The sequence below is a fragment of the Doryrhamphus excisus genome, linkage group LG4, assembly GCF_037039965.1.
Source record: "Doryrhamphus excisus strain RoL-2023G ecotype Guam linkage group LG4, RoL_Dexc_Guam_v1.1, whole genome shotgun sequence".
NCBI lineage: Eukaryota > Metazoa > Chordata > Actinopteri > Syngnathiformes > Syngnathidae > Doryrhamphus > Doryrhamphus excisus.
In genome coordinates, this window is record NC_136360.1 from 14,022,101 (window position 1) to 14,033,959 (window position 11,859).

The following is an 11,859-nucleotide window of genomic DNA, read 5'->3' on the forward strand; positions in this document are numbered from 1 at the left end:
TTCCAGATTAAAATTAACAAAGCATTATTAGAGCCCCGTAGACATGACAAAACACGACTATAGTCACATTTATACTTTTTATTTACAACATATTGCGCAACTGCAGGGTCTTGAGACACATGCTAACTCGCAAACTAGAGAGCTAGCGACCTAAACGGTATCCTTCAAGTTATTTCCTTTAAACTTAAATAGCCAAAAACTTACCACTTCCACACGGATAGGGAGGATAACTATTAACAGTTATTTAACCTTTAACATGAACATTAATCAAACGTAATAATTTTTTCTGGGTACATGATTCCATACAGCATCCATATCAAACTTGCGCGGGCCGCACTAACATTAAACTTTCATATCAAGGCGGGGGCCTCAAACTAGTGTCCTGCGGGCCACATTTGGCCCGCGGGCCGCATGTTTGAGACCCCTGTTCTAGGGCTTCCAGAATCTGCACCTATTTCAGTTGTATTTCCTTACATTTGTGCTTCTCGCCAAAACGGTCTGTTTTAATTTATTCCACAAACGTCTTTCAAACCTCATAATCTGAAACCTTGGCATGGTTTAACACAATAATACAACATTCGAACCCGCGGGCCGCATGTTTGAGACCCATGATTATGAGGAAACATTTTAGTATTAAAGAAAAAATACACAAACAAAAGAAGTTGTCATTTTTTGAAAATGAACTTTGGGGAAAGGTTATAATATTGTAAGAATAAATTCAAAATATGACGGTAATAAAGTTCAAAATAAAATTCAAAAAGGAAGTTGACAAAGATAATATAAGAAGAAAGGTCAAGGCCTTTGCTGGAAAACAGAGGAAATTAATTGAGGTAATAAATATGTCTGATGGACCAGCCTGGACACCTCCTGTGTCATGTTAGCATTAGTATCAGTGCTAACAATACTCTACGGGGACAGTGTCTTAAACGCCTCAAGTACTGTAATTAGCAAAGTCTCATGCGTACCGTGAGTGAGAAAAACAAACCACAACAATGAAGAACCGTCTGAATGTGGTTCCTTTACCTGTGGAGAAGACCACATTCTTGGAGACCAGCTTGTAGTCCACGATGGAGAACTGCGGGAGCTCGATGCGCGTCACCCCTGTGACAGCCGTGTCGCCTCCTTTCCAATAGAACTCGATATCATCTGTCGTGTAGCCGTCTGTCAACAACAGACAAAAGTTTGCATTAAGACCATGCATATGAAAGGATGTCACGTGATGTGTACTGTATATGAATAGACTTACAGAGGTTTGTATCAAGTCCATATTTATGTTTAGATGTTTAGATTATGCGTATGTGAATGGACAGAAGATTACACTGAGCATATGTGAATGGACGGCCAATATTGTCCAACTCTCCATTTCCGATATCAACCAATACCGATATGTGTGTACTGATAAGACATATCTCCTGTGGTGGAATGAACACATGTGTTGTATACTGCATTTTTTTAAATATTGGTTTTGATGATCGGGAAAAAAATCCGATACCAATATCAACCGATATCGCATTTGTATGCTGATATCATACCCATAATTACAAACACCCCCACCTCTCTTGTTTTGTTGCATTTCAGATGCAAAGTTGAAATGAAAAGGATGAGACTCAATCAGGACAGCACTAGCTGTGTTTTTGTCGAGCCATGTCTCAGTTAAAAACATAAACTCAAGATTATAAAAGGAAATAAAATCATGAATAAAGATGATTTAGTACTTAAAGATCTGACACTGAGCACAACATGTTTGGAGTTGAACTGGGCGCTGTGTTCTTGCAAGAGATGTGGATTAGACTGCTTTGATCAGATAGTCTGTCTCTGAACTAATGGATGTGGTTTGACAGTAGTTGTGGTTTTTAGGCGAGAACACTTCCTCCCTGGGACTCTGGTTGGTATGAGGTTTAGGACACAGAGGCCCTTAGCGTCCTAGACAACAACATTGATGGAGGACAGAATCCTTGACCACTTTAATCCCTGATTTCACCAAAATTTGCAGACGGTCAGGAAATCTCATTGGTGACAGTGGAGACATGAACAGTACCGAAGCATCTCCGGAGGGTGTAGATCAGGGGTCTCAAACACGAGGCCCGCGGGTCAAATGTGGCCCGCAGGACACTAGTTTGAGGCCCCCGCCTTGATATGAAAGTTTAATGTTAGTGCGGCCCGCGCAAGTTTGATATGGATGCTGTATGGTATCATGTACCCAGAAAAAATTATTACGTTTGATTAATGTTCATGTTAAAGGTTAAATAACTGTTAATAGTTATCCTCCCTATCCGTGTGGAAGTGGTAAGTTTTTGGCTATTCAAGTTTAAAGGAAATAACTTGGAGGCTACCGTTTAGGTCGCTAGCTCTCTAGTTTGCGAGTTAGCATGTGTCTCAAGACCCCGCAATATGTTGTAAATAAAAAGTATAATTGTGACTATAGTCGTGTTTTGTCATGTCTACAGGGCTCTAATAATGCTTTGTTAATTTTAATCTGAAAAAAATAATTTGTCTACCCACCAACTATATGTGGTTTCTTAAGTTTTTATTATTTGCCGTTTTATTATTATTATTATATTTATTTATTACTGATTGATTGATTTTCTTTATTCTTGATTTGTTTATATATTTTTCTTTTTCTTCTTTTTTTTATACATCTTATTTTGTGTAGAAAAATAAAAAGTAAGATATTTGAGAACAGTGGAATGTTTTAATAATAATAATAATAATACATTTTATTTGTATAGCGCTTTTCAAGATACTCAAAGACACTTTACAAAAGAATGAAGTTGAATAAAACAAGTAAACAGAATAAAAGACACACCAAAATACAGCATTCATTGGTTAATACATGAGTAAAATCATGAGTATAGTTAAAACATGAGTAAAAGCGGGGCGGGGCACAGCAGTCAGGTATAAAAGGTTAGACATTAAAAACAGATTTAAAGAGGTGGGTCTTGAGTTGTTTTTTAAAGGTGGGAAGGTCAGGGCAAGCACGGAGTGAATGGGGCAAAGAGTTCCAGAGGGTGGGGGCAGCGATGGAGAAGGCTCTGTCTCCCCAGGTTCGGAGCTTGGTCTTACAGTTTTATCAGAGCTTTTCTTGTAGAAAATCTGAACCAAAGCAAAGTTTATTCATTTTTCTGTTTTTAATAAATGCGTTTTTTTTTGTGTTTTTTTTTTAAAACCTGATGCGGCCCAGTCTCACCCAGACCCTAGCTCCAGTGGCCCCCAAGTAAATTGAGTTTGAGACCCCTGGTGTAGATGCATCAGGTGGGTCCAGGGCAAGGGGTGAGGCCTGCGTTTTACATCTAAAACCGGACCGTGTCTTTCTGAGATCCACATGAACAATCAGATGTTTCACCTGTTGGTGTTTTGTCAGTTCCTGAGGTATCAGCTTTGTGACGTTGGTGCCAGCTGCAGGTAGCTATTCTGTTCATGTTTATGTTTATGTTAGATATGGCGCCGTCTCCAAGCACCAGGGTATCTTTGATTCAGGTCAGGACTTTGACTAGGCCACTCCAAAGTCTTCCTTTGGTTTTTCTTCAGCCGTTCAGAGGTGGACTTACTGGTGTGTTTTGGATCATTGTCCTGCTGGATTTTTTTGGTTGACATCAGAATTCATGGTTCCATTTATCACAGCAAGGCTTCCAGGTCCTGAAGCAGCAAAACAACCTCAGACCATCACACTACCACCACCATATTTTACTGCTATGATGTTCTTTTTCTGAAATCTATGCATGTACTGTATGTGAATGTGACATACGCTATGTTGCTTTTGTTGTATTTTTTTATGCAAAGTAGCTGTATACTAGTCTTGTTTATGGCTGTGGCTCCATTTGCATATCGTTTTTCATGTTACACAATCATTCTTTGGTTAAAGAAACAGAAAAAGACCCTGAGCATGATGATTGAATAGGGTAGCAATGAATCACGCGCAGTGGAGTGCACGTGCTGGGGGCCTGATGGCAGAAGGCTGATTTATGAGTGTGGAAGCGCTGATTGCACAACATGTAAATCATGTCGCGTACAGACACACTTCCATGATTCTACAAGAATGCGAAGGGCAGGCGTTTTACGGAAAGGCACATGTCATCCAGACTAATGAGGGTGCACCATCATTACTACACACACTCAGTGTGTGTGTGTGTGTGTGTGTGTGTGTGTGTGTGTGTGTGCGCGCTTCTGGACTGCAGGCATCAACTTACAGCTCTCGATCTCCAGCGTGCAGTTCTGCTCATCCAGCGGGTACCTCCTCAGGTCCATCATGCAGGCGGCCGTCGTCGTGATTCTGTGAGCCAAAAAGCAAGCAGATGATCAAAAAAAAAAAGGAGTTTATGGCTTGGTGGCAGTGCTGCATTGCAGTAGGTCATGGTGAACTCTGTTTGTGTCGGGCAGGGGGCACCACATTCACTCTCACGTCGGCATTACGACCCATTTGGAAAACATAAAACCAGATGTGAACCTCCAAGGCCCATTGCGTCCAATTTGGTACAATTACTGTCATCATGACGACCCTGCGATATTGCATCTCTTTAGTCTTTTGATTAACGGTGTCATAATGCAGACAAGGAAGGACAGGATGCGGCAAAGAGGAAAAGTGTCATGGTAACCACAGAACCAGAAAAGGAACTCATTGGTTGTGGCGTCACATTGCAATGTTTATTTACAGTTGTACTGTTTGTTTCTTTGGAAGACGCACAACGAAAATAACGACAGCTGACCTGAGGCCGTAGAGGACGGTGCCGTCCGGGTGAAGTCGGATCATACGGTTCTTGACGGTGACGCCATGAACAAAGGACTTCTTATCGTTGAGGAAGTACGTGTCCGGCACCCACAGCTGGTCGGCCACGCGGTTGTCCAGGGTCAGGTTGAGGGGGATGCCCACGTAGGCCAGACGCTTGTCCCTCCAGTACTGCTGGAAGTACATGGTCAGGGTGTAATCCTGCAGACAGACCGACCGACAGGTGATTATGTTGGAATAAATAAATCAATAATTAATAACAGGCCGTCATTGACATTGGCGGCATTCCACCAACGATCCGCCACAACACAAAAGCTTTTGCAGCATCTTAATGGTGCTGACTCCTCTTGATCCTGCTGACTAATGTTAACGTCTTAAATAAATAAGCAGGTTCAAGGAAATAAACATGCGCCAGTGTGGCTGCTGGCATGGAAAGTACCCGCATGAACACCTTCTATACCGCAAATCCTGTGTAGGAAGGCGACTTCTCTACATGTCAGCTAGTAAATATTACTCATACGCTCGCTGCCCTCCAAAAGTGCTGAGCTCCGGTGCATCCACTGATGGAAATGCAGTTTTTTGGGAGTCAAAGCCGGACGCCTTCTTTTCACTTTGGAGTAAATCCACAGTGGATTGGACTGACAGTATACAGTAGTACTATACATCCATCCATTTCCTACACAGTACTAGTAAATCCTTTTCTATGTTCATTAGGCTAATACGCAGTACTAGTACATCCTTTTCTACGCTCATTAGGCTTGTATACAGTACGAGTACATCCAAAATGAGTGAGATGGTTACGGTTAGAGGGTTAAGGTCGGGGTTAGGGCTACAGTGAGGGCTAGAGTTAGGGTTAGAGGGTTAGGCCAGGGTTATGGTAAAAGGGTTAGTCTAAGATGGTTAGGGTTAGAGGGTTGGTGTTAGGGGTTAGGGTTACCCAGGTCAGGGTTAGGGGTTATGTTTGGGATAGAAGGTTCAGTTTAGGGTTTAGGATTAGGGTTCAAGGTTAGGGTTAGACGGTTAGATGGTTAGGGTTAGAGGGTTAGGTTTAGTTGGAGGGCTAGGTTTAGAGGTTGGAGGGTTAGGAGGTTAGAGGGTTAGACGGTTAGGGGTTTGGGTTAGAAGGTTATGGTCGGGTTTAGAGTTAGCTTTAGACAGGGTTGGGTTAGAGGATTATGGTTGGGTTTAGAGTTAGGTTTAGAGAGTTAGGGTTAGGCTCGAGGGTTATGGTTGGGTTTAGAGTTAGGTTTAGAGAGTTAGGGTTGGGCTAGAGGGTTATGTTTGGTTTAGAGTTAGGTTTAGAGAGTTAGGGTTGGGCTAGAGGGTTATGGTTGGGTTTAGAGTTAGGTTTAGAGGGTTAGGGTTGGGTTAGAGGGTTATGGTTGGGTTCAGAGTTAGGTTTAGAAGGTTAGGGTTGGGTTAGAGGGTTATGGTTGGGTTCAGAGTTAGGTTTGGAGGGTTAGGGCTGGGTTAGAGGGTTAGGGTTAGAGTTAGGGTTACAGGGTTATGGTTAGGGCTTAGACGGTTAGGGGTTAGGGTTACAGGGTTATGGTTGGGTTTAGAGTTAGGTTTGGAGGGTTAGCGTTAGGTTGGAGGGTTAGATTTAGAGGTTATGGTTACGGGGTTACAGGGTTAGGGTTAAATGTTTAGGGTTAGAGGACCCTAGCCGGGTCTTACATGTATGTGTGAACGTTCAGATATTTTACCATGTTGTGGGCATGGATAGTCTTGTTTACATAATATATGCGTGTGAATGGAGAGGCAGTTTTCCAGGTTTGCAGTGCGCTGGTGTGTGTGAATGGCTAGCCAGATGTTCAGATGGATGAATTTCCAGTGTAAATATGTTGTAAAAGTAGTGTGTATTATATATACATAATGTGTACATGTAATACATAAATTGAAGTAGTATAGTACAGAGGGGTTGCTTGTGAGATGAAGAGTAGGTGTTGTTGTGAGCCGTGATGTCCTCCCACATGCAGCAGCAGCAGCGGAGTGGGTCGGCTGAATCAGCGTTACGCACGTCTGGACCGTCCACGACTATCTCAAAGCTTCCAGCGGTTTAAGAATACGAAAGAAGAATGTGTATTCTTACACACGCTTAGCTTGCTGGGGGGAGCTGAGTGTTGTCAGATGCTTTGGAGCTCAGGAGACCTCAGGAAGGGCTTTGTTGTTTTTTTTTTTTTGTTTGTTTTTTTTTGCTCTCAGCACCAGCCAGTAAATGAGGCCCGATGGGAGGACGGGAGCGCCATGTCATCCCAGGCTAAGACACGTGTCAGCCATGGCCGCTGCGTGCCAGTCACACAGTCACGCTAACTCACCTGCCAGTCTGCTGGGAATGCATTTCATTTCCAGAGTTGGCATGCATTTATACAAACTGCTACTTCTTCATTGTGACACACTGAATTCAGCACCCCCACCCTGTGAGTTACAAGCAGTCAGGTTTTTGCACGCGCAGCACAATCAACGTCGTCTTTGGCGTCGGTGCGTTAAATCACGGCGCTGTAAAGCAGCAGAGTTATCTCACGTCTGCTGGAATGAATTCATTATGAAGACTGGAAAGCAAAGAAAAACTGCTGATGTGGTCTCACATGAAACGTATTGGCACCAAATATCAGCACATGTTGCCTTGAAGAAGGTCTTAATGTAAAGCAATGCTTGGGAATGTTGTCTGTCTTATAGACCATCTTTGATGAGCACTTAAAGCCTTAAAAGTGGATGTATTATGCTAATTTTCAACCCTTTGTATCGAGTTGGCAGCACGGTGGTCGAGTGGTTAGCGCGCAGACCTCACAGATAGGAGATCAGGGTTGTTTGTCTGTATGTGCCCTGTGATTGGCTGGCGACCAGTCCAGGGTGTACCCCGCCTCTCGCCCAAAGACAGCTGGGATAGGCTCCAGCACCCCCCGCAACCCTCGTGAGGAAAAGCGGTCGGAAACTAATGAATGAATGAATGTATCGAGTTGTGGACTCCTATAGAGCAGCTACACACAATAACCTGCACAGAAAGCTTTCTAGATCTTTCAGAATTTGCATCTATTCCAGCTGTTTTCCAATACGGTTTGTTTTAATTTATTCCTCCCACGGCCCCCCTCCGGGCCCGTCCACTCCACTGTGATCGGTCACATTCAGCTTGTACACTTAACACCTTGTACGCGGGCACACCCATATAAGGAAGTTACTATGACGACACAGGGAGCCGGCGTAAAAAACTAATTTATAGGTCAGAAAAGGGGAAATACATAATTAAGAATAGCAAAGTGTTACTGTCTTATAGAGGATCTTTGACTGTTACTTTTGCAGTCTGTGCTTAAAAACACAGTAGTACTTCTGACATGAGGATCTTTGACTAAAGTTCTCACAGTAGGTGCTTAATAACAGAAGAAGGCTCCTGTAACAGTGAGGATCTTTGACACACATTTTCACAATAGATCCTGAAGATCTTTGATTGGTATTCTGCAGTAGCACTCATGTCATATAGAGGATCTTTGATTAGAGTTGCAATAGATATCTAAAAACAGACGAGTCATATAAATAAATATTTTTGCAGTCAGTGCTCAACAGCAAAATACCGCTGTCATATAGAGGATCTTTGGTTAGAATTGTCACAGTCGGTCTTTAAAATCAATCAAACCTGTCATATAGAGAGGATCTTTGACATGCGTTTTCGGAGGTTATCACCTTTTGTCATACAGAGAGGATCTAATGCCGCAATAAAATTTGAGCAGAAAAGGAAAATCTTCCTCAAAAGCTTTCATGAGTTTAGCTGACAAATATTAGAACAGTTTCCAATTCATACTTCCAAAAAAGGAGATTTTTGAAGGTCATTTCTGGTGTGTAGTGTTTCAACCGAGCAGTGCGGTGCAATAAAAGTGCAATTAAGGCATGTATTGCGTGCCCAGTGCAAGGTTTATTCTCCTTCCACTGCTGTTATTTCCATGTACGTGTTTTTAACTCACCATGTTGACCTCAGACACCATATCTATGCTGGCCACGTCGATACTCATGCCAACGGCAACCGGTGCAGCTTCAAAAGACAACAACAAAGCAGGTCAGCTTATGCTTATACATATTTATATTTGTCTTTATTTCTATGCAGTATGTATTTAGAAATAGAAGTAAATATCCTCTAGAGGTCTTACCCCCAAAGTCCGGCCTCAGACGGATGTCATATCCCTTCAGGAGTTTGTCCACGGTGTCTTTGACAAAGGACATGTTGCCAGGCTCATTGACACTGCAGGAGACAACGATGGACAATAATAATGTAAGAAAAAGAAGAAGAAGAAGAAGGAGTGCTCGTCCTCAGCCCTCAAAGAGCTCACCTGTAGACAGGTGCACACACCGCGGCCACGAAAAGCAGCCGGCACGCCGCCCCAAGGAGCCTCATACCGGCTCAGGTGAGCGGTGTGCCAGGGTGGAAGTCGGCCAAAAAAGTGATCAGTGAGGCTCCGCCTACTCTGCCGCCATGCCCCCCACCCACCCTCGGAGATCCACTAAATCTGCTGGGACATCATACGCCTGACGCTCTCATCAACACGCCTGAACGCGCCGTCATCCCCTTTTTAGCGTTCTCCCACAGGTATGCCAAGAGGGAGGGGGGGCGGATGCCATTTTAATGTATTTTTTCTTTTATGTTTTCATTTTATTTCCACAGTGCGCCAAAACTAGGTATGCCCACTCCGCTGTGATTGGTCACACACCCAAGCGTTCCTGAGGACTTCTGGATACGTAGGACCACATTTCCTGAATGCAAACAATGCAGCCCATATAAAGAAGTCCAAATCGCATTGACGTCAGTAGTACTTTTAACACAATATTATAGCATCAGAAAAGTGGATAAAACGTAAGTGGATAAAAAGCATAATGGGTCATTTTTTTGTAGCATAACGTTGAAATATTAAAGAAGGAGATATTTTTAAAAGGGAAAAACAAACAAGTTAACAAATGAAGTTGGAATTTTGGGGGAAAACTAGATGTGAAAACTCGGCAAAAGTCCGATACAATAAAGTCATTATTAAGAGAAGAAAATTTACAAGAGGAACTTTTAATAAGAAACAGTAGCTGTCAAAATATTCAGAGGAAAAAAAGGCACAATTTTACTAAAAACTCAAAAAACGGAAATAATAATATCATTCAGTAGCATAGATTTTAAATTTTCAATATTCTTTTTAAAATAACAAAAATAATGTCATTTTTTGACATTTAGGTTGAGGGAAAAGTTGTACAATTATGGGAATAAAGTCATAATATTGGAAAAAATTTTAGAAAATGTAACATTGTTTAGAAAAAAATAAAAAACTAAAGTACTAAAGTTTAAATAACAGCAAAAACTGAGAAAAAGAGCAACGAGTGGCTTTTTCATCTACCGAATAAAGTTGAGATGTAGTTTTGTTATAATAATGCTACAGTATGTACTGTATGTATGCCTCAAAAACAGTGTTGGGCATGTTACTTTAAAAAAGTAATTTGTTATAGTTACTTCTAAAAAAATGAGTTACTCCACTACAAAAGTAACTAGTTTCCAGTAAATGTAACTATTGTAACCCCCCCCCCACAGCAAAGTCGACAGGTGTATAGCAGTCGACAGGTGTTTCTGTTTGATGAGTTGCTCACACAAGACGTGGACAATTTTTTTCGGGGACATAATGTACATTTTACCTTTGATATCAACGAGGTTAAAGTAGTACTGTAGTCTGTACTTCCATTTGGCAAACGCTGTCTTCTCACTAGAGTCCTCCTCACTTGCCATCTGCTATGCTTTATCGCATTTTGGACGTGCTCTTAACACCCGCCCACCCAAGTTCTCTGATTGGCTGAAGACGCAATCTTACTAAATCTTAGCCAATCCTCATTGCGTATGTGCTCTAAACACCCACCCACTCAAGTTCTCTGATTGGCTGAAGACGCAATTTTACTAAAACCTGAGCCAATCCTCATTGCTTATGTGGTTATCTCACCCCTTCCTGTCACTCTGCAACACTCTCACACTCTCACTGCGTTGCAGATTAGTTATGAAGTCGGTGATTTTTTTTATTTATTTTTAGGCGGCTTCAATAACGTGCAGTAACTGGGTGTCGAAAATGGTAACGGCTGACAGTAAAACTAATTAGTTAGATTACCCGTTACTGAAAAAAGTAACGCCGTTATTCACATCACTGCTAAAAAAAAAACTCTCAGCAGAAAATGAGTCTTACCTTGTATCGTAGATAGCATACAGCTTCTTGTTCCCGTCAATAGCATTCCTGTAAAAAAATAAAAATACTGTTTAATATAATTGCCACAAGTTCAATAGGATCGGTCTGCAACCATTCTGTCCAGTGGACAGTGATCAATTATATAATAATCATTATAATATTATGAATTAGCCTATTATTATTACTATCATCATTATTATTATTATGATTAATACTACTACTAGTAGTATTAGGCTAGTATTAGCCTGCTTATTGGCTTGCTTATGAGCCTGCTTTTGTCAGAGATTTTTTTTGTAAAAAAAAAATCAACAAAAAATATCAAATTACTTAGGGGTACCTTAAGAACATTTTAGGGGGGGCTGAACTCCCCTAAAATAGGTCTAATGACGCCACTGGTCAGAAGTGGCATCAATTAAAACAAAAATGTATTTGTGTTCTCTAGTATAGATTTTATTATTACATGATAAAATTTGTGGAGTATCACAGCTAAGACATTTTTAGCCAGGAGAAAAGGTACAACAACAAAAAAAATACTATATATACTATTACATGATTTATTATTACATGATTTTTGGAGTGCTGTGCAAAATTTTCACAGCTCAAATCGACACTTTGGTAAAAGAACACTTAATATGGGGTACTATACATGTGTCAGAAGTGGGATCACATTAAGAAATATATCACATGTAGACATGTTTTTTTCTTGTTTTTTTCTTTAGGAGAGCAAGTCCTTTTGGCAAAGTTGTCAAGAGGTTCTAAAGAGGTGTCAGAAGTGGGATCAAGTTAAAACAACAATTTATTTGTGTTCTCCAGTATGCCTTTTCTCAAAGTTGGATGACTAGAGCTATCTAAAGAGGCGTTAGAAGTGGGATCACGTGAAATAGACTAGACTAGAATAGAATAATTACAATAAAATAGGTATTAGAAGTGGGATCACATGAAATA

General features: G+C 41.3%; 1 protein-coding gene across 1 annotated transcript in view; it reads right to left on the reverse strand.

Annotated features, from left to right (window-relative positions):
- gabrb3 (gamma-aminobutyric acid type A receptor subunit beta3) overlaps positions 1-11,859 on the reverse strand; it is a 30,178-nt gene that overhangs the window by 5,420 nt on the left and 12,899 nt on the right. Inside the window, exons 2-7 of the mRNA XM_058074147.2 lie at positions 10,915-10,962; positions 8,863-8,954; positions 8,680-8,747; positions 4,704-4,924; positions 4,188-4,270; positions 1,024-1,161 (exon numbers count right to left, since the gene is read on the reverse strand). Of these exons, the coding sequence (XP_057930130.2) occupies positions 1,024-1,161; positions 4,188-4,270; positions 4,704-4,924; positions 8,680-8,747; positions 8,863-8,954; positions 10,915-10,962 (650 nt within the window). The remainder of the gene's footprint in view (positions 1-1,023; positions 1,162-4,187; positions 4,271-4,703; positions 4,925-8,679; positions 8,748-8,862; positions 8,955-10,914; positions 10,963-11,859) is intronic.